Below are 26,824 nucleotides of genomic sequence, written 5' to 3'. Positions count from 1 at the left end.
TGATAGTAAGTTGGGAACAAGTCTCTCGTTATAGATTCAACGCTCGGTAATGTGTAGCTGGGATTTAGAGCTCTACAGAACTGCTGAAAGCCAGTATTCTTGACCAATGAAAGAGGCTGCATGTCATTTGCGATCATGTTGACCAGCAGACGATCACATTGTTTTTTCCACGGATGAGACTTATTATGCAAGGGCTGAGCAGACTCTGAAACCTTGACTTGTTTTTGTTCACTGGAACTTATGTTCACTTAAGTTTTGTTCTCCATTTCTGAGTCTGTATTCGAGTTTGGCTCCTCTTTAGTACTGTTAGCAGGTCTTTTTATTCCAAGGTCCGGCTGCTTCTCCATATCGTTGAACTCCTTCTTGTGATTGTTTTCTAGATGGGATCGGAGATTTTTGGTGTTACCGGCTGTCATGACGCTTAATTTGCAGACTAGGCAGACAACAGACTTGGCGTCTACTTTCCGGAAGTACTTCCACAGAGGACTGCACATTTTCTAGATCTGCGATCTAGATATTTATAGATATATATATGAGATATTTAGGAAATAAACATACCATTTGACTCAGAGTTTACCATAATGCTGTATTGAAATGTAGCAATCATTTCCAGTGGAAACTCATCCTCTAGATTCTATAAATCAAGCTTTTTGGGGATAAAAAGGGATTCAAGGGTGGGCTGCAGGCTTGTAGGTGAGGTGGCCTTGACCCTGAACTCCAAGTAAGCCAAAAAAAACCTGAAAATAGGGTTTTCCTAGCCGAGAATCTGGAAATTCCAGACTTTTTTCGATTTCTGGAATTAATTTCCACCATAAATGATTGTTATATTTGGATAGAGGATTGAATTCTAAATTGAATGGTATGTTCTTTTCCTAGCTATCTCATTATGGTCCTACATTTCAAATATACAATTTTTATCAAGGGTAACTAGCCTGCAGCTACACCCATCAGTGTTAGCAGTGACAAAAATTCATAGGTGCAAGCTCTAGGCTAAATGTGATGCAGTAATAGTCAGTATTACAAGGAAACACAATTAGAGGAGACTTAAGAGAAGGATAAGCACAAAGGTGTCACTCCAAAAACATACAGCTTACCTATGTACTTTCGTAACACTATCTCGGCAATCAAATTCGTAACAAAACCTACTGATCTTTGCTCCTCGCAACCAACTGACCAACTGAATGAATGAAATTGCAAATGGGAATGGTGTAACTCACCAACTTCCTTTTGGCACATTGCTTTTGATTTGACGCTTGTCTTTCAGTGCCGCGAAAAGTAAAATATCGAAATATCGATATTTGGTTTCCGATATTCGATAACGATATTTCGGTCGATATATCGATAAATATCGTATCGTATCGAATATCGCCGAACACTAGAAATTATACTATAGTGATTTTTTTCGGTGGGGGAGGGGTAGGGGGTTTAGGGATCAATAACACTGTATCTAATTTAGGAAATTTCTGTTTGGTTCTATTGTTCACTGTAACATACATTAGTTTCAGTTATCATTTCTTAGGTAATTTGTATTGTTTAATATCTGCTCGCTCAAACGTGAGATCTTACACAAAATAGTTCCTGCTCGTTTCAAATTTTAAATTTGCCTTTTGTTTTTCACGGGAAATCTTTTCTTAAAAAAAATCAATTTCTTTTCGTTTTCTAATTAAAATAGTTATAGTATCAGAAATAAAGCTTAATTTAAGAGTATATTATAATAGTGGTATTTGGTTAGGACGTTTTATTAATGTTAGTGGTTAACGCAAAGTAACACCAAAAACGAGGTACTAGCAAGAGTTTTGACAGAAGTGCCCTTTGTAGCGGTAGGGGTAGCAGAAGTCCTGATCGGAACAGTTGTGTTGGGAGAAATTACCTTGGGAGTAGCGAGGGAAGAAGTGGTCTTAATATGGACAGTAGTGCTAGATCTGGTACGAGCAATCGTGGTGATTTAACAGGGTTTGGAAATCTCAGGGTTCGATAGTATGCTTCTGCATTGATACTGGTTCCTCATCCCAAAACACTGACGCCACGATTTTGACTGAGACAGAATCTGTTTGGCCTTCACTTTTACAGGCAAGTGTGTGTCTTCATTCCATGCTCTGTTGCTTCGATTCGGGCGTGGCATGCGAAACCTATGTTTCGCCCAGGTTACGACCTGACTCAAGAGGCCGTCACCTTCTTCGTTATTACGAGCTAAGAACTTCGTGGCACACTCAAATCCTTGGTTTTTGAGGCCATCAGCTAGGAGACCCGAGACCAAACGGGAGCACACTTTTCTAAACTGTAGGTGTTTAGAATTTTTTTTGAAAACCACTCTTCTCGACACATCAGGAAGTTCGTAATTTATGTTTCTTTAGATTCTTCTCCAGTTTGGCTTTAACGTGGGTTGCGAATTATGTTGGTTTTATATCTAGTTTTTATTTATAGTAATTTTTTCTGAATTTAATCTCGAGATATATATTCGTTTTCGATTTTTACCTTTAAATTTTTTATTAGAATTTAACGCTTAAAATCCAAAAATTTTAGCATTACATTTATAAATATTTAGCGATGTGACTGAATAACAAAATATTGAATAAAAATTGTTTCTGGAAAAGAAACAAGAAAACCGAAAATTTCATTTATGCTCGCTTTTATAATTTAGGGGGACTTTAAATTAAACCAGATGCAACAATAGTTGGAAGGAAAGTTTACCACTTTCCCCACACGATTCATGCAGTTTTAAGAAAATGGCCTTGCCTAAGGCTCTTTCTATAAAAAATATGAAAATATTTACGTAAAAAATTTTTCTGTGAATTTAAAAAATAAAATTACATATCATCTACAAAAAATACGTAATCATTTTCGACCACCTCCAAGCCAAAGAGGAACATAGGAACATTATTTTCTCCTTTGCTCATTAATTTCTTAGAGCAATCGATTTCTGCAAGACTTTAAACTAAAGTTGGGACATCATTGGGCAACATAAACAATTGACAAAGAAGGAAGGTGTTATACCTGCACCAGCAGCCTTGACAATTTCCGAATCCCCAAAAGCCTTCTGAATAATCTTCGAAACGTTCCCAGCGTGAGATATACTAACAATAACAGTCATTTTCGAAGGGATTTCCTATAAAAAAAAAAAAAAAATTATTCATGAAACCTCACTTCGTACCTTAACCACATCAAAATTATCCTTGTACATAGCGTTATTCAATTTGGTGCCTGTTATTATCTAGTACACCAGTTTTATATTGGGTTTTAGTTTAAATTTTTTAAAATGACACGGTAATTCCTCTTTTTCAAAAGCTATATGCAGGGTCTTCAGTAGCTTACAACTTCATAGCCACAATTTTTCCAAGACTCATTTACCGCACAGAACATACTCAAAGTCCTTATGATTCTTCAATATCTTTAGTACTGTCTCTAACTACTCCTCACAAAAAAAGAAAAAATTTCCTTCACTTCTAAATTGTCGAAAAATCTTCATTCCTTTAAATCTCATTTCTTACCACTTCCTCACGTTTTGACCTATTGTAAGATGTTCTCCCCATCTCTTTTCAATTTTTTTTTATCAGTAATTGAGGCATTCTCCTATCATAGGCAGCGCAAAAGCGCTGCCTAAGTAAAGAACGATGTTGGCAAAATGTATTATTATTTTTTTCTTTATACCAGGGCACTTCGTATCGAAGGAATTGTCGTAGAAACTTCGAAAAGGGCTCATTCGATTGGAAATTGGAGTGCCTAGTATGCTTTTTAATTGTTGAAAGTGATTGGAGAGCAACTCGCCCCCCCCCACGTCTATCATTCCCCCAAGCACATCCAATCAAAATCTTGAGATACCCATTTTGTTCAGCGTAGTTGATTTCCAGATAGAATGTATGTTTTTGAGGAGGTCACTCCCCCAAAACCCTCGGGGCATGGGTTTTAAATTATGCCCTGGGGGCGTATAAGAACGATGTTGGCACAATGTATTTTTGTTATTTTTTTTTTCTTTAGACCAGGGCACTTCGTATCGATTAGAAATCGGAGTGGCTTGTACCCTTTTTAATAGTTGAAAGTGATTGGAAGGCAACTAACACCCCTTCCACGCCCACCCCTTCTATTATTTATATTATTCCCATTGATATAAATTGAATATATTCATGATTATGATGGAGCTTGTACATTCTGCGCTGCTAAACTTTGTGCTGTCGAATTTTCATGAAGGAGTGGATAATGAAATTATTGCCAAACATGCGGGTGACTTTTTTGATGAAAAGTCTATTATGATAGCTAAAACTGACCTATGGTCTCGAGTGTTCGTGGGCGAACTTGTACCTCGACGGCAAGGTGATCTAGCTAATTACCGTCACATAAAGGATATAATTGAGACCTTTCAGAAATGCGAGTCTGATGATTTTATTTTGCCTACTTACGTGATTATTTTGCCTACCGAGGTTCCTGTCATTCCAGCCGTTGCATATTCAAGCATCGCATCAAGGCTTCTAAACATTGACTCCGAACTCAAGCACATCCGTGAGAAAATTGTGTCTTATAATCTAAATTTCCCTCCTCTTATTGACCCCAGGCCCCAGCCAATCGCTGATAATCAGGCCATTATTGTCATTTCAAAAGTTCCATCTCACCTTAATAATCCTCCAAAACCCCGTGAAGTGATTGACCTTATACCTGGTCATGAATGTATTCATAGCATAAAGCCCTCCGGCGATAAATTGGTGGTGCGGATTGATCAGACTGCTGCTAAGGGCTTTTGTGATTCTGTTCCCTCTATTATGGGCAACTGTGACGTCAAAGTAAATGAAACAAAATATATAGGTATTGTGAAAGGCCTATCAAATGCCTTTGACATGAGCATGCTAATTGGCTGTAGCACTATTAAGGAAGCAAAACGAATTAGCAATTCTTTCGCTGCTAAAGTGTTTTTTGAAAATGCAATTGCTCTAGCTAATGCACTGAAGCTTGGCGTGAAAGTTGGTTATGAGATTTTCCGTGTTCATGAGTTCCAGCGTCCACCAAGGTGCTGCTATAATTGCCAATCGCCTAATCATCTGAAGTCGTCTTGTAATAACCCTAAACGTTGCTCCCGCTGTGCAGAAGAGCATGAATCGTCGCGCAAGTCCCCGTGCCAGGCTACCCCTAAATTTGCTAATTGCCATGGCAATCATGTTTCATTTTCTCTAAAATGCCGAATCCTTCGTAATGCTGTAGCTAAACGTTCTAGTCATCTAAGGAAATGACTATTAAAATCGAATTTTCTGTATGCTCATTCAACATTAACGGAACGAAGGATAAGGATGATTCTTTGAACCAGAAATTATCTAATTTCGACATTTTGTTTCTACATGAACATGTTTTGCCTTTGGTGAGTTTCAACTCCCTTCGCAGGAGTAAAGAACGCTTGGTTTTCGCTAGAAGTGCCCGAAAAACTTCTGGGAGACCTTCAGGCGGGCTGGCCTGCCTATTAAAACATAAACTACTCCCGATATCCCCTGTGTGTTATCGTGAATGTGATTATTTCATTGCAATCTGTCTTGCTCACCTAGTTCTTATTAATCTATACCTCCCTTGTGACCAAAGATCATTTTCCTCTCTAACAAAGTATACTGAAGCATGTGCATCGCTAAAGACCCTTCTTATTAGTGTTGAGAGTAATGGATTGGATTGGATCCTTGTAGGTGATATGAACTGTGATATAAACTCTACCTCAACACGAACTGATTTATTTTTGGATTCGCTACCTAATGGCTATCGGGTTTTGGATAAAGATGCATCCCATTCATACATACATAATAGCGGTTCATTGTCTGATATTGATCAATGTGTTGTTTCTTCTGGTGTTTCTATTAGTGATATTCACATTGACCAGGATGAACGTGATTATGACCATCTGCCCCTTTCAGCCACTGTCACCATCAATACGACTCGGGCTGAACAGAACTTATGTACTAATTACAAAAAGTGGATAACCAAAAGAGACTGGAATAAAGCGGAATGGGCTCTATATCTATCTACCCTTGCTCTTCTTCTGTCTACAATTAAAGTTCCATTTAATTTACTCTGTACCAGTGTTATATCCCCACAAGCTCGAGTTCAGCTGAATATACATTACAGCCAGATTGTTTCCTGCCTGAAAAAAGCCGAAGAAGTGGTTGTCCCACTTTGTCGTTTTAAGCTTAAGACTAGAGGCTCAATATTGAAATCTGACCCTGATTTAAAAATTGTGAAAAATAGTGCAAAATTGTGGCTTAGAATTTGGGTAGCGTGCAGCCGCCTTTTAAGGGGTCACCTTTTTAACATTAAACAGAAAACGAAGTTGGACTTTAAACTTTATCTTCGTAAAGTAAGGTACAATGGTGTAGAATTTCCGAAGACCTCTAGCCAGTTGAAACAAGTGATTAATGTTGCGAAATTTGATTCACCTCCTAATGCCGATCGGATCCCTAATGCCTCTTGGATTAATCATTATAATAAGATTTTTAATGTTATGAATTATGCGGTTTACTCTCAATTTGTTAACCTCTGTTCTTATGTATTACCTGCGACAATTTACCAAGGCCATGTACCTCCCGTTTCTGCTGACCGTGTGATTAGTTGTGTTAAGAATTTAAAATCTAAATCATGTGATATTGATTGTATTAGTGTTTTTCACCTTCATATTGATTCTAAAGAATTGATTTATCATTTGCAGTTATTATTTCAAATTTGTCTATGTACGTCTTTGGTCCCCGATTCTTTTTTGTGCGGGAGTGTCACTTCGATTCTTAAACGTGGGAAAGATCCGACTAATTGCGCATCATATAGACCTATTACGGTAGCTTGTTCGCTGAACAAAGTTTTTGAATATGTCCTGCTTCCTGAAATTCTTCCAAATGTTGATTATGTGTCCAATCAATTTGGGTTTAAACCAAATATTGGATGCCAACATGCGCATCGAATTCTTACTTCTTTTTTAATTCAAGCACAAAAAGACGGATCTGAAGTTCATTTATGTGCGTTAGATATTTCAAAAGCTTTTGATTCGGTTTGTCACAGCCAACTATGGTATTCTCGTACCCAGCTTGGAGTGAACTCATCTTATAAGTGTGTCCTTCGTTTTTGGTATGCAAATTCATATGTTCGATTTCGATCAGTAGAAATCTTTTTTGTTAATATTCATATTGGGTCTGTACTTTGGCTGGGAGGGGTTCTGTCACAATACCTTTTTAATGCTTGTTTATACCCTGTGCTTTCTCGTATTTTTCCATCGTGTTTTACGGGTCTCACTAATTTATCTTATATTGCTTATGCAGATGATTTATTACTTATTAGCCGTTCAAAATTCACCCTAGCTAAGTCTACCCAGTTCGTTTCTAAGCTTTTGGAAAAAATTCGCCTCATGCTAAATGCTGAAAAATGTGAATATTTAGTTTTCAATGCTAAAAACCCAAGTAGTAATTTGAGTTGTAGTTCTTTTTCAGTTAAGCTGGCTCCTGCGTTGCGTTGGATCGGGATTAGTATCTGCTCTTCTATTTCAGCTATCCGTGCTAGTGCACTTGCAGATATTAAGAATAAGCTTAAAGCAGGTTATGCTAAAATTGTTCCAAATCGTGACCGACATTCTCGTAAGGCATTGGCTAAACTCTATTCTACGTATTGTGACCATTCCATTCTTTTTCTATCAGGTTTGCGCCCATTTTTTAAAAATAATGATATGCAGGATATTAGAGTTTTGTATTTCCGTTATTGTAAATATCTTTTGTATTTGCCTCGTTGGTATAGAAACCGTAAGATTATTCGAATGTTTAATGCAACTGATATATTGACGTCATATAACAAGTTTGACTCCAAGTTAAAAGATGAGGCCTGCAAGCGGTTGGGTCCTTTTTATCCTCTTGTGCGATTGTTTTGATTTGTATTTTTTATATTGATATTATTTTGCATGTGTTTTGTTTTTGTATGTCTTTACTTTTTATTTTCTTTTGTTACTCCACTTTTTTATAATTGTTAGTGGGTCAAAAATAAATTATTATTATTATTATTTCCAGATAGAAATTATGTTTTTGAGGAGGACACTCCCTCACAGCCCTCAGGGCAAGGGTTGTAAGTTATGCCCTTGGGGTATATAATGTTTTTTTTTTATAGAAAGTGTTTTCATAGAAACTTCAATAAGGGTTCATTTGAATGGAAATTTAAAGGTCCAGTGCCCTTTTTAATAGTCGAAAGTGATTGGATCGCAGCTAACCCCCTTCTCATGCCCACCGTTTCCCCAAACACATCCAATCAACATTTTAAGATAGCAATTTTGTTCAACGTAGTAGAAATTTCTTGAAATTAGGTCTTTGAGGATGACAACCCCCCACAGCCCTCAGGGCTAGGGTTGTAAGTTATGCCCTGGGGGCATATAAGGTTTTTATAGAACGCGTTGTCGTAGAAACTTCCAAAAGGGCTCATTCGATTGGAAATTGAAATAGCTAGTGCCTTTTTTAATAGTCGAAAGTGATTGGAAGGCTACTAAAATCCCTTCCAGGCCCACCATTTCCCCAAATTCATCCAATCAAAATTTTGAGATAGCCTTTTTGTTCCACACAGTTTAAAGTTCAGGAAATTATATCTTTGAGCAGGACACTCCCCCCCACAGTCTTCAGGGCAAGGGTTATAAGTTATGCCCTGGGGGCATATAAGTTTTTGTTTAAATCTTCGTCGTAAAAACTTGAAAAAAGGCTCATTCGATTGGAAATGAAAGATCTAGTGCCCTTTTTAATAGTCGAAAGTCATTTGAGGTCAACGAACCCCCTCTCACGCCAACCTTTTCCCCAAACATATCTAATCAACATTTTTAGATAGACATATTGTTCAGCGTAGTTGATTTCCAAATAGAAATTATATTTTTGAGGAGGACACTCCCCCAGAGCCCTAAGGCAAGGGTTGTAAGTTATGCTCTGGGGGCATATAAGGTTTTTATAGAAAGTGTTGTCGTAGAAACTTCAAAAAAGGCTCATTCGATTGGAAATTCAAAATGCTAGTGCCCTTTTTAATAGTCGAAAGTGATTTGAAAGTGACATATCAACTCTTAATTTTAAGGTAGCCATTTTGTTCAACGTAGTTGAAAGTTCTGGAAATTTGGTCTTTGAGGATGACAACCCCCCCCCCACACAACCCTCAGGGCAAGGGGGGTAAGTTATGCCTTGGGGACATGTGAGTTTTTTTTCGAAAGGGTGGTCGTAGAAATTCAAAAATGGCTCATTTGATTAGAAATTGAAATAGCTAGTGCCCTTTTTAACAGCCGAAAGTCATTGGAAGGCAACTAGCATCCCTTCCACGCCCACCATTTCCCCAAACTCATCCAATCAAGATTTTGAGATAGCCTTTTTGTTCCACACAGTTTAAAGTTCAGGAAATTATACCTTTGAGCAGGAAACTCCCCCCACAGTCTTCAGGGCAAGGGTGATAAGTTATGCCCTGGGGGCATATAAGTTTTTGTTGAAATCTTCGTCGTAAAAACTTAAAAAAGGGCTCATTCGATTGGAAATGAAAGATATAGTGCCCTTTTTAATAGTCGAAAGTCATTTGAGGTCAACGAACCCCCTCTCACGCCAACCTTTTCCCCAAACATATCTAATCAACATTTTTAGATAGACATATTGTTCAGCGTAGTTGATTTCCAAATAGAAATTATATTTTTGAGGAGGACACTCCCCCACAGCCCTCAAGGCAAGGGTTGTAAGTTATGCTCTGGGGGCATATCAGGTTTTTATAGAAAGTGTTGTCGTAGAAACTTCAAAAAAGGCTCATTCGATTGGAAATTCAAAATGCTAGTGCCCTTTTTAATAGTCAAAAGTGAGTGGAGGGCAACTAACCCCCCTCTCACGCCCTCCTTTTCCTCAAACATATCAACTCATAATTTTAAGGTAGCCATTTTGTTCAACGTAGTTGAAAGTTCAGGAAATTAGGTCTTTTAGGATGAGACCCCCCCCCCCCCCCACAGCCCTCGGGGCAAGGGTTGTAAGTTATGCCCTTGGGGCATATAAGGTTTTTATAGAATGAGTTGTCACAGAAACTTCAAAAAGGGCTTATTCGATTGGAAATTGAAATGGCTAGTGCCCTTTTTAATATTCGAAAGTGATTGGAAGGCAACTAACACCCCTTCCACGAGCGCCATTTCCCCAAAAACATCGAATCAATATTTTGAGATAGCCATTTTGTTCCACGCAGTTTAAAGTTCAGGAAATTATACCTTTGATTAGAACAATCCCCCCACAGTCTTCAGGGGAAGGGTAGTTATGCCCTGGGGGTACATAAGTTTTATTGAAGTCTTTGTCGTAGAAACTTAAAAAAGAGCTCACTCGATTGGAAATTCAAAGGGCTAGTGCCCTTTTTAATAGTCTCAAAAGTGATTTGAGGGCATTAACCCCCCTCTCACGCCCACTTTTTCCCCAAAAACGTCCAATCAAAATTTTTAGATAGCCGTTTTATTCAACGTCGTTGAAAGTTTTGGAAATTAGGTCTTTAAGGATGAAAACCCCTCCACCCCCACAGTCCTCAGGGGACGAGTCGTAAGTTATGCCCTGGGGGCATATAAGGTTTTTATAGAAAGCGATGTTGTAGAAACTTCAAAAATGGCACATTCAATTGGAAATGAAATGGCTAGTGCCCTTTTAATAGTCGAAAGTGATTGAAGGGCAAATATCCACCCTCTCACATCCATCATTTCCCCAAACACATACAATCAAAATTTTGAGATATTCATTTTGTTCAACGTAGTCGAAAGTTCTGGAAATTAGATTTTTTAGGATGATAACCCCATCAGAGCCCTCAGTGCAAGGATTGTAAGTTATGCCCTGGGGGCATATAAAGTTTATACAGAAAGTTGTTGTAGTAACTTCAAAAGGGGCTCATTTGATTGGAAATTGAAATTGCCCTTCTTAATAGTCGAAAGTGAGTGGAGAGTAATTGACCCCCCTCTCACGCCCACCAGTTCCCCAAACACATTCAACCAAAGTATAGAGATAAGCATTTTGTTCAACGTAGTTGAGAGTTCTGGAAATTATGTATTTAAGGATGACAAACCCCCCAGAGCCCCCAAGGCAAATTTTGTAAGTTATGCCCTGGGGGCAATTAAGGTTTTTATTGATAGAGTTGTCGTAAAAACTTCAAAAGAGGCTCATTCAATTGGAAATTGAGAGGGCTAGTGCCCTGTTTAATAGTTGAAAGTGATTAGAGGGTAACTAACCCCCACTCTCAAGCCCACCATTCTCCCAAACACATCCAATAAAAATTTTCAGATAGCCATTTTGTTCAACGTTGTAGAAAGTTCTGAAAATTAGCTCTTTGAGGATGACAACCCCCCAGCCCTTAGAGCAGGAGATGTAAGTTTTGTACCGGGGGCATATAAGGTTTTTATTGAAAGCATTGTCATAGAAGCTTCAAAAGGGCTCATTCGATTGAAAATTTAAATGGCTAGTGCCTTTTTTAATAGTTGAAAGTGATTGGGGAGCGACTAACGCCACTCTCACGCCCACCATTTTCCCAGACACATCCAATCAAGATTTTTAGATAGCCATTTTGTTTAACGTAGTTGACAGTTCTGGAAATTAGGTCTTAGAGGATGACAACCACCCTCACAGCCCTTAGGGTAAGGGTTGTAGTTTATACCCTGGGGACATATAAGGTGTTTATAGAAAGTGTTGTCGTAGAAACTCAAAACAGGGCTCATTCGATTGGAAATCGAAAGGCCTAGTGCCCTTTTTAATGGTCGAATGTGATTGGAAGGCTTGACATTTTTATAGTAAAGATCGATGTGGGTATAATGTATTATTTTTTGTTGTTGTTGTTGTTTAGACCGGGGCACTTCGTATCGAAGGAATTGTCATAGGAACTTCTAAAAGGGCTCATTCGATTGAAAATAGAAAGGGCTGAAGCCCTTTTTAATAGTCAAAAGTGATTGGAGGGATACTAATCCCCCTCCCCCGCCCACCCTCCCCTTTTTTTTCAAGTTTAAAAAAAAAATGTTGCCTTAAGATTAAATCAAAATGCACTGTGTTAATGCTAATTCCCAATAAGGCATCTCAGCAGTATCCCAAGAACGACTGAGGGTATTATGTTCAAACTTTCGGGATGTCCAGATTTTTAAAAGGGTGTATGTTGTTAAAAATTGCTGAAAATTTTTTCTCCAGCATACAAATAGCAGACCGAAATATAAATTCTTAAAAAAACGAAAAGTTTTAATGTATTATTTTCTTATTCCCTGAAAAGACTATGTCAATATAAAATGAACAGAAATTAATCAAAAAAACCTTTTTCCACAAAATAAGTTTTTCAAAGAAAATTAAAGAACTCCATTCAACAAAAAATGAGAAAAAATAAAATCAAGTAATCTACCAAGCGTGAAACTACCCCAAATCAGCATCGATAAATAAATAAAACCCAAAACGAACAGAAATTACAATAAATAAGCGAGTCAAACTCAAAACGAGCAGAAATTAACACAAGTTGGGCTCAAAATCCCTATGCCTTCCCAAGGCTAGAGCAAAATTTGCACTTTACTGAAAAAAATACAAATGAATGTGCATTGTCAGTTTAGTTTACATTTACTGATAGTTAGTAATCAAAATGTTAATCTTATTTGATTTATTAAAGTTATAAAAGTAAAAACATTTATATTTTTTCAGTAAAGTGCAAATTTTGGTCTGGCTTTGGGAAGGCATTGGGATTTTGAGCCCAACTTATGTTAATTTCTGCTCGTTTTGAGTTTGAATCGGTTATTTATTGTAATTAATTAAAAAAAAAAAATCCAAAAAAATAAGTTTTTCAAAGAAAAGTAAAGAACTCCATTAAACAAAAAATGAGCAAAAATAAAATCAAATAATCTACCAAGCGTGAAGCTACCACAAATAAGCATCAATAAATAAATAAAACCCAAAACAAACAGAAATTACAATAAATAACCGAGTTAAAAAAAAAATGTTTAATTAATTTCTGTTCGTTTTATATTGACATAGTCTTTTCAGGGAAAAAGAAAATAACACTTTAAATCTTTTAGTTTTTTAAGACTTTATAGTTTAGCCTGCTATTGGTATGTTGGAGAAACATTTTCCGCAATTTTTAACAACATACACCCTTTTAAAAATCTGGACACAAATAGTACTGTTTAATTTAGTTTCATACCTCCTCTAGTTGACCTGAAATGGAAAACTTCATACCATTAGCAAAAGAGTCTATTTACTTTCTTTGATAGCTTGGACACACTTACGCTATTTTTATTTGCTTCAATTTTAAGAGCAGAAGTAGCCTCGAAAGTTTGAACATAATACTCTCAGTCGTTCTTGGGATACTGCGGAGATGCCTTATTGGGAATTACCATTATCACAGTGTATTTTGATTTAATCTTAAGGCAACATTTAGTTTTAAACATAATGGGCAAATGGGAGGGTGGGCGTGGGAGGGTAGGAGTGAAGGCGGATTAGTTGCCCTCCAATCACTTTCAACTATTAAAAAGGGCACCAGCCCTTTCTATTTTGAATCGAATGAGCCCCTTTCGAAGTTACCATGACAAATCCTTCGATAAAAAGTGCCCTGGTCTAAACAACAACAACAACAAAAAATATCACTAATCACTTTCGACTATTAAAAAGGACACTAGCCCTTTGAATTTCAAATCGAATGAGCCCTTGTTTGAAGTTTTTACGACAACACCTTCTATAAAAACCTTATATGCCCCCAGGACATAACTTAAAACCCTTGCCCTGAGGGAAGAGGCGGAGTATCCTCCTCAAAAATATATTTTCTATCTGGAAACCAACTACACTGAACAAAACGGCTATCTAAAAATTTGTATTGGATATGTTTGGGGGAAGTATGGGCGTGGGGGGATAGTTGCCCTCCAATCACTTTTGACTATCAAAAAGGGCACTAGCCCTTCGAATTTCCAATCGAATGAGCATGTTTAAAAGTTTCTACGACAACGCCTTCTATAAAAACTTTGTATGTCCCCAGGCCATAACTTAAAACCTTTGCCCTGAGGGTTGCGGGGGAGTGTCTTTCTCAAAAACATATTTTCTATCTGAAAATTAACTAGCCTATGCTGAACAAAATGGCTATTTCAAAATTTTGATTGGATGTGTTTGGGGGAATGATGGGCGTGGGGGGGGGGGGGGGGCTAGGTGCCCTCCTATCACTTTCGACTATTAAAAAGGGCACTAGCCCTTTGAATTTCCAATCGATTGAGCCTGTTTTGAAGTTTCTACGACAACGCCTTCTATAATAACCTTATATGCCCAAAGGGCGTAGCTTAAAACCCGTGCCCTGAGGGTTGTGGGGGAGTGTCCTCCTCAAAACCATATTTTCTGTCTGGAAATCGACTACGCTGAACAAAATGGTTATCTCACAATTTTGATTGGATGTGTTTGGGGGAATGATGGGCGCAGGGCGGGGGGGCTAGTTGCCCTCCAATCACTTTCGACTATTAGAAAGGGCACTAGCCCTTTGAATTTTTAATCAAATGCGCCCCTTCTTAAGTTTCCACGACAACACCTTCAATAAAAACCATATACACCCCAGGATATAACTTAAAACCCTTGCCCTGAGGGTTGTTGGGGAGGGTCCTCCTCAAAAACAAATTTTCTATCTCAAAATCAACTACGCTGAACAAAATGGCCATCACAAAATTTTGATTGGATGTGTTTGGGGGAATGATGAGCGTAGGGGGGGGGGGGCTAGTTGCCCTCCAATCACTTTCGACTATTAAAAAGGGCACTAGCCCTTTGAATTTCCAATCGAATGAGCCTGTTTTGAAGTTTCTACGACAACACCTTCTTAAAAACCTTATATGCCTCCAGGGCATAACTTAAAACCCTTGCCCTGAGGGTTGTGGGGGAGTTTTCTCCTAAAAAACATATTTTCTATTTGAAAATCAAGTAGCCTTCGCTTAAAAAAATGGCTACCGCCAAATTCTGATTGGATGTTTTAGGGGGAATGATGGGCATAGGGAGGGGGTTAGTTTCTACGACAAAACCTTCTATAAAAACCTTATATGCCCCCAGGGCACAACTTAAAACCTTTGCCCTGAGGGTTGTGGGGGAGTGTCCTCCTCAAAAACATATTTACTATCTGGAAATCAACTATGCTGAACAAAATGGATATCTCAAATTTGGATTGGATGTGTTTGGGAGAATGTTGGGCGTGGAGGGGGGGGGGGCTAGTTGCCCTCCAATCACTTTCGACTATCAAAAAGGGCACTATTCCTTAGAATTTCCGATCGAATGAGCCTGTTTTGAAGTTTCTACGACAACGGTTTCTATTAAAACCTTATATGCCCCCAGGGCATAACTTAAAACCTTTGCCCTGAGGGTTGCGGGGGAGTGTCCTCCTCAAAAACATATTTTCTATCTGGAAATCAACTAGCTTACATTGACCAAAATGGCTATCTAAAATTTTAATTGGATATGTTTGGGGGAATGATGGGCGTGGGGGGGGGGGGGCTAGGTGCCCTCCAATCACCTACGACTACTACGACCTACTACGACCCTTGAAGTCTCTACTACGACCCCTTCCATATGAAGTACCCTGCTTTAAAGGAAAAGAATAATAAATGATACATTGTGTCATTGAAGTTTCTACGACAACACCTTCTATAAAAACCTTATATGCCCCCAGGGCATAGCTTAAAACCTTTACCCTGAGGGTTGTGGGAGAGTGTCCTCCTCAAAAACATTTTCTATCTCGAAATCAACTACGCTGAAAAATGGCTATCTCACAATTTTGATTGGATGTGTTTGGGGGAATGATGGGCGGGGGGGGGGGCGGTGGCTAGTTGCCCTCCAATCACTTTCGACTACTAAAAAGGGTACTAGCCCTTCGAATTTCCAATCGAATGAGCCTGTTTTGAGGTTTGTAAGACAACGCCTTCTATAAAAACCTTATATACCCCCAGGGCATAACTTAAAACCCTTGCCCTGATGGTTGTGGGGGAGTGTCCTCCTCAAAACCATATTTTCTGTCTGGAAATCGACTACGCTGAACAAAATGGATATCTCAAATTTGGATTGGATGTGTTGGGGAGAATGTTGGGCGTGGAGGGGGGGGGCTAGTTGCCCTCCAAACACTTTCGACTATCAAAAAGGGCACTATCCCTTTGAATTTCCAATAGAATGAGCCTGTTTTGAAGTTTATACGACAACGCCTTCTATAAAAATCTTATATTCTACCAGGGCATAACTTAAAACCTTTGCCCTGAGGGTTGAAGGAGAGCGTACTCCTCAAAAACATATTTTCTATCTGGAAATCAACTAGCTTACGCTGACCAAAATGGCTATCTAAAATTTTAATTGGATATGTTTGGGGGAATGATGGGCGGGGGGGGGGGGGCTAGGTGCCCTCCAATCACCTACGACTACTACGACCAACTACGACCCTTGAAGTCTCTACTACGACCCCTTCCATATGAAGTACCCTGCTTTAAAGGAAAAGAATAATAAATGATACATTGTGTCATTGAAGTTTCTACGACAACACCTTCTATAAAAACCTTATATGCCCCCAGGGCATAGCTTAAAACCTTTACCCTGAGGGTTGTGGGAGAGTGTCCTCCTCAAAAACATTTTCTGTCTCGAAATCAAATACGCTGAAAAATGGCTATCTCACAATTTTGATTGGATGTGTTTGGGGGAATGATGGGCGGGGGGGGGGGCGGTGGCTAGTTGCCCTCCAATCACTTTCGACTACTAAAAAGGGTACTAGCCCTTCGAATTTCCAATCGAATGAGCCTGTTTTGAGGTTTGTAAGACAACACCTTCTATAAAAACCTTATATACCCCCAGGGCATAACTTAAAACCCTTGCCCTGGTGGTTGTGGGGGAGTGTCCTCCTCAAAACCATATCTTCTGTCTGGAAATCGACTACGCTGAACAAAATGGATATCTCAAATTTGGATTGGATGTGTTTGGGAGAATGTTGGGCGTGGAGGGGGGGGGGGGCTAGTTGCCCTCCAATCACTTTCGACTATTAAAAAGGGCACTAGCCCTTTGAATTTCCAATCGAATGAGCCTGTTTTGAAGTTTATACGACAACGCTTTATATAAAAACCTTATATGCCCCCAGGACATAACTTAAAACCTTTGCCCTGAGGGTTAAGGGAGAGTGTCCTCGTCTAAAACATATTTTCTATCTGGAAATCAACTAGCCTACGCTGAACAAAATGAGTTGTCTCGCAATTTTAATTGGATGTGTTTTGGGGAATAATGGGCGGAGGGGGGGGGGGTTAGGGGCCCTCCAGTCACCTACGACTACTACGACCTACTACGACCCTTGAAGTCTCTACTACGACCCCTTCCATATTAAGTGCCCTGCTCTAAAGGACAAAAATAATAAATGATTCATTGTGTCAACATCGTTCTTATATGTCCTCAGGGCATAACTCAAAACCCTGGCCCTGAGGGTTGTGGGGGAGTGACCACCTCAAAAACATATTTTCTATCTGGAAATCAACTACGCTGAACGAAATGGCTATCTAAAAATTTTGATTGGACGTGTTTGGGGGAATAATGGGCGGGGGGGGGGGATAGTTGCCCTCCAATCACTTTCGACTATTAAAACGGGCACTAGCCCTTTGAATTTCCAATCGAATGAGCCTTTTTTGAAGCTTCTACGACAACGCCTTCTATAAAAACCTTATATGCCCCCAGGGCATAGCTTAAAACCTTTACCCTGAGGGTTGTGGGAGAGTGTCCTCCTCAAAAACATTTTCTATCTCGAAATCAACTACGCTGAAAACTGGCTATCTCACAATTTTGATTGGATGTGTTTGGGGGAATGATGGGCGGGGGGGGGGGCTAGTTGCCCTCCAATCACTTTCGACTACTAAAAAGGGTACTAGCCCTTCGAATTTCCAATCGAATGAGCCTGTTTTGAAGTTTGTAAGACGACACCTTCTATAAAAACCTTATATACCCCCAGGGCATAACTTAAAACCCTTGCCCAGATGGTTGTGGGGAAGTGTCCTCCTCAAAACCATATTTTCTGCCTGGAAATAGACTACGTTGAACAGAATGGCTATCTCACAATTTTGATTGGATGTGTTTGGGGGTATGGTGGGCGCAGGGGGAGGGAGCTAGTTGCCCTCCAATCACTTTTGACTATTAGAAAGGGCAATAGCCCTTTGAATTTTTAATCAAATGAGTCCCTTTTTAAGTTTCTACGACAACGCCTTCAATAAAAACCATATACACCCCAGGAAATAACTTAAAACCCTTGCCCTGAGGGGGGTTGGGGAGTGTCCTCCTCAAAAACATATTTTCTATCTCGAAATCAACTACGCTGAACAAAATGGCTATCTCAAAATTTTGATTGGGTGTGTTTGGGGGAGTGATGAGCGTTGGGTGGGGGGGCTAGTTGCCCTCCAATCACTTTCGACTATTAAGAAGGGCATTAGCCCTTTGAATTTCCAATCGAAGGAGCCTGTTTTGAAGTTTCCACGACAACACCTTCTATAAAAACCTTATATGCCCCCAGGGCATAACTTAAAACTGTTGCCCTGAGGGTTGTGAGGGAGTTTTCTCCAAAAAAACATATTTTCTATCTCGAAATCAACTACGCTGAAAAATGGCTCACAATTTTGATTGGATGTTTTAGGGGGAATGATGGGCATGGGGGGGTTAGTTTCTACGACAACACCTTCTATAAAAACCTTATATGCCCCCAGGGCATAACTTAAAACCTTCGCCCTGAGGGTTGTGGGGGAGTGTCCTCCTCAAAAACATATTTACTATCTGGAAATCAACTATGTTGAACAAAATGGCTATGTCAAAATTTTGATTGGATGTGTTTGGGAGAATGATGGGCGTGGAGGGGGGGGGCTAGTTTCCCTCCAATCACTTTCGACAATTAAAAAGGGCACTAGCCCTTTGAATTTCCAATCGACTGAGCCTGTTTTGAAGTTTCTACGACAACACCTATTAAAACCTTATATGCCCCCAGGGCATAACTTAAAACCTTTGCCCTGAGGGTTGAGGGAGAGTGTCCTCCTCTAAAACATATTTTCTATCTGGAAATCAACTAGCCTACGCTGAACAAAATGGCTATCTCAAAATTTTAATTGGATGTGTTTTGGGGGAATGATGGGCATGGGGGGGTCTAGGTGTCCTCCAATCACTTAGGACTATTAAAAAGGGCACTAGCCCTTTGAATTTTCAATCGAATTAGCCTGTTTTGAAGTTTCTACGACAACGCCATCTATAGAAACCTTATCTGCCCCCAGGGCTTAACTTAAAACCCTTGCCCTGAGGGTTGTGGGGGAGTGTCCTCCTGAAAAACATATTTTCTATCTGGACATCAACTACACTGAACAAAATGGCTATCTCAAAATTTATATTGAATGTGTTTGGGGAATGAGGGGCATGGGGGGGGGCTAGTTGCCCTCCAATCACTTTCAACTATTAAAAAGGCCACTATTCCTATGAATTTCCAATCGATTGAGCCTGTTTTTAATTTTCTACAGCAACGCCTTCTATAAAAACCCTATATGCTCCCAGGGCATAACTTAAAACACTTACCCTGAGTGCTAAGGGGGAATGTCCTCCTCAAAAACACATTTTCTATCTGGAAATCAACTACGCTGAACAAAATGGCTATCTCAAATTTGATTGGATGCGTTTTGGGGAATGATGGGCGTGGGAGCGGGGGGGGGGGCTAGTTGCCCTCCAATCACTTTTGACTCTTAAAAAGAGCACTAGAACTCTCGATTTCCAATCGAATGAGCCCCTTTTGAAGTCTCTACTACGACCCCTTCCATATGAGGTGCCCTGCTTTAAAGGAAAAAAAATAAATGATACATTGTGCCAACATCGTTCTTATATACCCTCAGGGCATAACTTAAAACCCTTGCCCTGAGCGTTAAAACCCTTGCCCTGAGCGTAGCCCTTTGAATTTCCAATCGAAAGAGCCTGTTTTGAAGTTTCTACGACAACGCCTTCTATAAAAACCTTATATGCCTTATAAACCTTATTACCCTGAGGGTTGTGGGGGAGTGTCCTCCTCGAAAACATTTTCTATCTCGAAATCAACTACGCGGAAAATAATGGCTATCTCAAAATTTTTATTGGATGTGTTTGGGGGAATGATGGGCAGGGGGGCGGGGGCTAGTTGCCCTCCAATCACTTTCGACTGCTAAAAAGGGTACTAGCCCTTCGAATTTCCAATCGAATGAACCTATTTTGGAGTTTGTAAGACAACGCCTTCTATAAAACACCTTATATACCCCCAGGGCATAACTTAAAACCCTTGCCGTGAGGGTTGTGGGGGAGTGTCTTCCTCAAAAACATATTTTCTATCAGGAAATCAACAACGCTGAACAAAATGGCTATCTCAAAATTTTGATTTGATATGTTTGGGGGACTGATGGGCGTAGGGGGGGGAGGTAGTTGCCCTCCAATCACTTTCGACTATTAAAAAGAGCACTAGAACTCTCAATTTCCATTCGAATGAGCCCCTTTTGAAGTTTCTACGACGACCCCTTCCATATGAAGTGCCCTGCTCTAAAGGAAAAAAATAATACGTAGTACATTGTGCCAACATCGTTCTTATATGCCCTCAGGGCATAACTTAAAACCCCTGCCCCAAGGGTCGTGGGGGAGTTTCCCCCTCAAAAATATATTTTCTATACGGAAATCAATTACGCTGAACAAAATGGCTATCTCAAAATTTTGATTGGATGTTTTGGGGGGAATGATGGGCGGGGGGGGGGGGGCTAGTTTCCCTCGAATCACTTTCGACTATTAAAAAGGGCACTAGCCACGGCAATTTCCAATCGAATGAGCCCTTTTCGAAGTTTCCAAGACAACTCCTTCGATACAAAGTACTCGGCTGAAGAAAGAAAAAAAACACATTGTGCCAACATCGTTCTTTACTTAGGCAGCGCTAGCGCTGCCTTTGATTTCTGTTCGTTTTGGGTTTCATTTATTTATCAATGCTGATTTGTGGTAGTTTCACGCTTGGTAGATTATTTGATTTTATTATTGCTAATTTTTTGTTTAATGGAGTTCTTTACTTTTCTTTGAAAAACTTATTTTGTGGGAAAAGTTTTTTTAATTAATTTTGGACAGGGATACGTCCAGACTGACTACTTCCTTTCAGTTTCTTACCGTGAAAATAAAATATCTTACTATCATGCCGTATGGCTGCATCTTCCAGATCTTCTGCATTTTATCCGTGGCCTAGATTAAAATATTCTTAGTTCATACTGTAATGCCTTCTCTACTTCCCTTATGTTCCTCTTCTTCTCGGAAGATCTATCACACAGAAACTTCTCATAAAAACTCCTTCTCTCTTCTGCCAGGTTTAATACGTGTTTGCAAATATTCCTAACTGAGTTCCTAAGTTTTCCTTCCAAAGAAATCTTCTTCTACTTAGCAAACTATGTTCCTAAAGTCGTTCCAACCTTCTTCTCCAGTGTCAAATTTAAAACACTTCAATTTTGTTATCCAACTGTTCTTGGAAATTTCTTCTCAAGTTCACATCCTCGAGCAAATTAACGTCATTACTAACCGGAAGGAAGATATTCTTCCTTAATTTTAGCCTTAAATTACTATTTAACCCCTTAACGTATATAAGCACTCCTATACACCCTAAACGATGTTAACTTATGAGTCATTTTAGAACCAAATATCATATTGATTATAAGTAGATAATTATACCTTAAAAACTGTGGCAATCGATTAACAGTACTATTTTCTTCCCTACACCAAATTTTCCAAAACTAGGATACCATCTATTCCTATTTGTGCCAGACTGGGTTTTAAAGTCCCCTAATATAAATACCCATTTCTAACTGAGATCTTGTCTATTTGCTTCTGCAGCTGTATGAAAAATTCAGTTGAGTCACTTGTCTCCGCCAGTCGGCCCTACATGGGCACATACCACTATGACTGATACCAAGTTCTTTTTGGTCAAAATATAACAAAATAAAATATAAAGTAACCAGGACAAGACACATTTACTACCCCCTGAAAAAATGTTTTTATGCGAAAGTTACTAAACGAGTTCACAATTTCCTATTTTCTACTAACTTTAGAATATTATCAAACAATTTATACAAGAAGTCATTCTTCTATTTCACTTGGTATGTTGTATATGTTGTGCTGCTCGTAGACTCGCAAAGTAAGAGTAAATAAATTAAAAGTATAATTTTTTTTCGATCGAATATATAGTAACCACGGATAGTTCTACCATGGTCTGTGATTTATGAACCGGACGAAGTGCCCTTTATAGCGGGGGAAGTGAGTGCCATATTGTCCCGTAAAGTCAATGAACTGTGCGTGTAATTTGATAATTATGTTCAGACTCATAGCATCACCACACCGTCCCCTTTACCCGTCCCAGTGCCGGCCCTGAAGCCTTCTTACTCGGTTGTTTTGAAAAATCCGCCAAAGAACTAGAATGATCCTAAGGAACAGAAAGATTGCATAGATAGTCTTTGTGGTAGCTCTAAAACAGTAATTAGTGAACCGAGACCCGGTAAAGATTCGTGGCGACTCGTTATCAGTGACCAGTTCGCAGTGTCTGACATAGCGGATGCTATTAAGGCCAAAAACGAACCTTAAAGCCTTGGTTGAAAATCCCTTTGCACCCTGGTATTGCTCGTTTTGTCCCAGATTCCATTTCCGACGATGAACTAAAAAACTTAGTGCCAAGTTGTGTGAGAGCCTTCCGCATCGGAAAAACCAGGTTGTATAATTTGGAGGTCTCGCACCGTGGTGACCTGACTATCGCCATCTGGGGCCCTAATGTTATCGAATATGAACGGATTAAAATCGATGAATATGTAAACCTGCCTCCTCGGAACTTCAACTGTCAGGCTTACTGATATATATCTGGTGCCTGTAAAGCTACCGTCGGCTGCTCCCACTGTGGACAAAATGGGCATTAATAGTAACTGCAACTCCCCTTGCCAGAACGGTGTCATGTGCGCTCTATGCTCTCAAACTGATCATCTATGTTATAGTTATAAATGTCCTGTAGCCTACAAGATTTTGCGTCCCTCAAAATGAATACAGGCTCAGAATAACGTCATGGAATAGAAACCAAGGTGTATTTCTGAAGCACCCATGGATACAAACGCTATGCGAAGTGAATGACGTTATGTCTGCAGGAGGACCTGCTAACTACGGACAGTCTTAAGCTACTAAACATCGAAACTTACACTGTTATTTACTCCCATGCTGCCAAACCCTCTGATGTGGGTCGATCAAGCGGGGGCACTAAAATTCTCGTGCGAAATGATATGTCTCCAGAGCCCTTCCGGAACTCGGAGTATTTTGCGGCAGTCAAAATACAAAATTGCGCTGTTGCCACAGTTTACCTTCCCTTTGATTATCGCAATTCTAGTTCCGATCTGCTGTTTGATAAATTATTCCGAACTCTTAGCACTCTTACCGCTGATTGTGAATCGAGCAGTCTGACTGTTATATTGGCTAGCGACTTGAACTGTATTTCGTTTGACTCCAGTTGAAGAGCAAATACTCTGTGTAGCATATGCCCGCAGCTTGTTCCAGCAGAAAATGAGCTTAGACTCACATACATCCATAATTCTGGCAGCACGTCTTCTCTTGAGTTCATGTTTTGCTCGTCTGAAATACTGCCGAACTGGAAAACCTCTGTTATTACTACATTCCAGACGTCAGATCACCTGCCAATCAGCAACTTTTTTCCCGTCATGTTAATTCCAACTGATCCTGCCACATCAAGTGATACCAGCAAGTGCTACAAAATCTGTGACTGAGGGAAAATTAACCTTCCAAGTTTTAAGAGCATAAGTGATGCTATCCTTGAAAAAATCAAGTACCGTTCCAGCTTCGGTCTCAGAAGTTTGGAATGTGTCTCTGAAAGTCAGATTTTACTCAACACGTATTATGCTGAAATTGTGTAGCCTATACCCTATGCATTGCTGAAAAGGCAAGTGTACTGGTCCGTAGAGTGCGGGTCAGAGCTAAAAAACCCGGCTGGACCAGCTGGCTAGGTCGTGTGTCAAGTCCAAAATTTTGGTTTCATACTTGGAAAGAGTGTTTTAGGTCGCGTACCAGTGTAGTGAACGAAGTCCACCTCTACACAAAGAGATACTTTGCGAAAAATCTGAAACATCAAGCAAATTCTATTGCCATAATGTCCTTCAACGTATTTAATGACCCAACCTTTGTGTGGAAAATGTAAAAGCAGGGTAAATCCAAACTATGTAGCGATCCAGTCCTTACAAGTGACCACTTATGTAATTACTTCAGCGCTGAATTTTCGGAGCCTAATGCAGTCTTGAAAAGTGTTTATGAGAAGAAGCTTGATAAATATTTGTTCAAGTCTAGAAATGACCTCAATTTTATCGTCACACGTAATCTGGTGATTAACTGTATCTCTAAGCTCCGTAAAAAGAATTTCTGCGGCATTGATGGCATTTGTTCTAAGCATCTTAAAGCTGGCTTTTCTTTTTTAGTTGAGCACTTGACATAGCTTTATCAAATCATTTTTTGCTCTAAATTGGTGCCAGATCTATTTAGTACTGGTTTAATTAATTTTGTCATTAAAAAAGGAAAACCTAACCTTCCGACCAGTGCTCTTTCTTCAGACTCGATTACTGTTGTCCCTGTACTGTGTAAATAATGTGAACTAATGGTTATTGATGAAGTTACGGTGACGTGTTACACGCCAGATACTCAGTTTGGGTTTAAGAAAGGGGTTGGCCATGATCATGCCCATCATCTTATTACTAGTTTGTTGGTACTTGCTGCTGAAACTGATTAAGTACTTTACTTTCCGGTCTTGATGTCTCAAGAGCATTTGACACTGGTATGCATGCCCACATTCTAATGACTGCTTACAAACGGGCAGTGAATTCTTCAGCCGTAAATACTTTGCGGGATATGCATTGGAAGCTGAACGCTAAAGTTAAGATTATTGTATTACCTGGTGTTACAGAACTTGCTCTGCAAATCAGAGGCAATGCTGTAGCGTTGCCTATAGTAAAGGCCATACGGCTCCAATGTTTTATTATTTATGTATTATTATTTTTCCCCGGAGGTACTTCTTATGGAAGGGGTCGTCATATAAGCTTCAAAGGGAGCTCATTTGATTGGAAATTGAGAGTTCTAGTGTCCTTTTTAATGGTCAAAAATGATATGAGGGCAACTAGCCCCCCCCCACGCCCATCATTCGCCCAAACACATCCAATCAATTTTGAGATAGCCATTTTGTTCAGCGTAGTTGATTTCCAGATAAAAAATATATTTTTGAGGAGGAAACTCCCCGACAACCCTTAGGGCAAGGGTTTTAAGTTATGCCCTGGGGGCATATATGGTTTTTATAGAAGGCGTTGTTGTAGAAACTTCAAAAAAGGCTCATTCGATTGGAAATTCAAAGGGCTAGTACCCTTTTTAATAGCCGAAAGTGATTTAAGGACAACTAACCACCTCTCACGCCCACTTTTTCCCCAAACACATCCAATCAAAATTAGGTTATGGAAATTAGGTCTTTGAGGATGACAACTCCCCCACAGCCCTCAGGGTAAGGGTTATAAATTATGCCCTGGAACCATATAACGTTTTGCATAGAAAGCATTGTCGTATAAACTTCAGAGAAGGCTCATTTGATTGAAAATTGAAAGTTCCAGTTCACTTTTTAAGCATTAAAAGATGTTGGAGGGTAACCAGCTCCCGCCCCACCCTAAACCCAAGTTTACCAAATACATCCAAAACAAATTTTAAGATAGCTATTTTGTTAAAAATAGTTCAAGGATCATATACAAAAATTCCGGTATCGACACAGCCCACCAGGACCCGGGGGCAGCCTTTATAAGTTATGCCCTGGAGGCATAAATGTGTTTTATGGAAGGGATGCTGGTATTAACTTCAAAGAGGGATCATTTGATTGGACATTGAAAGTTCTAGTTCACTTTTTAAGAGTCAAAAGAGATTTGAGGGCACCTAGATCCCCCCCTCCACGCCCTTTTTTTCTAAAACCCATCCGATAAGAACTTTGAGATAGCCTTTTGTTAAAATAGTTCAAAGACCATATAATGAAAACTCAGGGGTCAACACATTCCCCCAGAGCCCAAGGGCAGGTGTTGTAAATTATGCCCTTGGGGAATATATGGTTCTTATTGAAGGGATGCTCATAAAAAATTCAGAGATGGCTCATTTGATTGAAAATTGAAAGTTCTAGTTAGGGTTTTTCGAGTCAAAAGATATTGGAGGGCAACTAGCCCCCACGCCCCTTTTCCCTAAATGCATCCAATAAAAATTTTGAGATAGCCATTATGTTTAAAATTTTTCAAAAGTCAGATAACAAAACTGAGGTGTCGTCACAACCCCCCCAGGGCCTGGGGGATGGCGTTTGAAGTTCTGTCCTGGGACATATATTGTTCGTATGAAAGGGATGTTCGTATAAACTCTAGAAAGGACTCGTTTGATTGGATATTGAAATTTCGAGCTCACTTTTTAATAGTCAAAAGAGATCTGAGGGCAGCTATCCCCCAACCCATCTGATGAAAATTTTGAGATAGACATCTTGTTAAAAATAGTTCAAAGGTTGGGTAAGAAAAAATCCGGTGTCAATATAACCCCCCAGGGCACAGGGGAGGGCGTTCTAAGTTATGCCATAAGGGCATGTATGGTTCTTATGAAAGGGATGCTCGTATAAACTTCATAGAGAGCTCATTTGACTGAAAATTGAAAGTTCTAGTTCACTTTTTACGAGTCAAGAGAGTTAAACTAGCCCCTCCCCCCCCGCTTTTTTTCCCCAAACCTGTCCGCTATAAATTTTTAGATAGCCAGTGTTTTGGAAATTGTTCAAAAATTAGATAACACAAACAACCCCCAGAGCCCGCGGGATAGGC

The 26,824-nt window shown here is 39.6% G+C and overlaps 1 protein-coding gene across 2 annotated transcripts in view; it reads right to left on the bottom strand.

The window, feature by feature from the left end:
• LOC148944371 (putative inositol monophosphatase 3) overlaps window positions 1–26,824 on the bottom strand; it is a 173,619-nt gene that overhangs the window by 36,922 nt on the left and 109,873 nt on the right. For both annotated transcript variants that reach the window (XM_089100217.1, XM_089100216.1), the window contains one exon: window positions 2,995–3,106. In XM_089100217.1, coding sequence (XP_088956343.1) covers window positions 2,995–3,106 — 112 coding nt within the window. The remainder of the gene's footprint in view (window positions 1–2,994; window positions 3,107–26,824) is intronic.

This window comes from Artemia sp. Qi Xiang Cuo, chromosome 14 (genome assembly GCF_049724085.1).
Source record: "Artemia sp. Qi Xiang Cuo chromosome 14, ASM4972408v1, whole genome shotgun sequence".
NCBI classification, from domain to species: Eukaryota; Metazoa; Arthropoda; class Branchiopoda; order Anostraca; family Artemiidae; genus Artemia; species Artemia sp. Qi Xiang Cuo.
The sequence above is the reverse complement of the archived record's forward strand: the minus strand, read 5'-3'. Positions and strand labels throughout refer to the sequence as shown.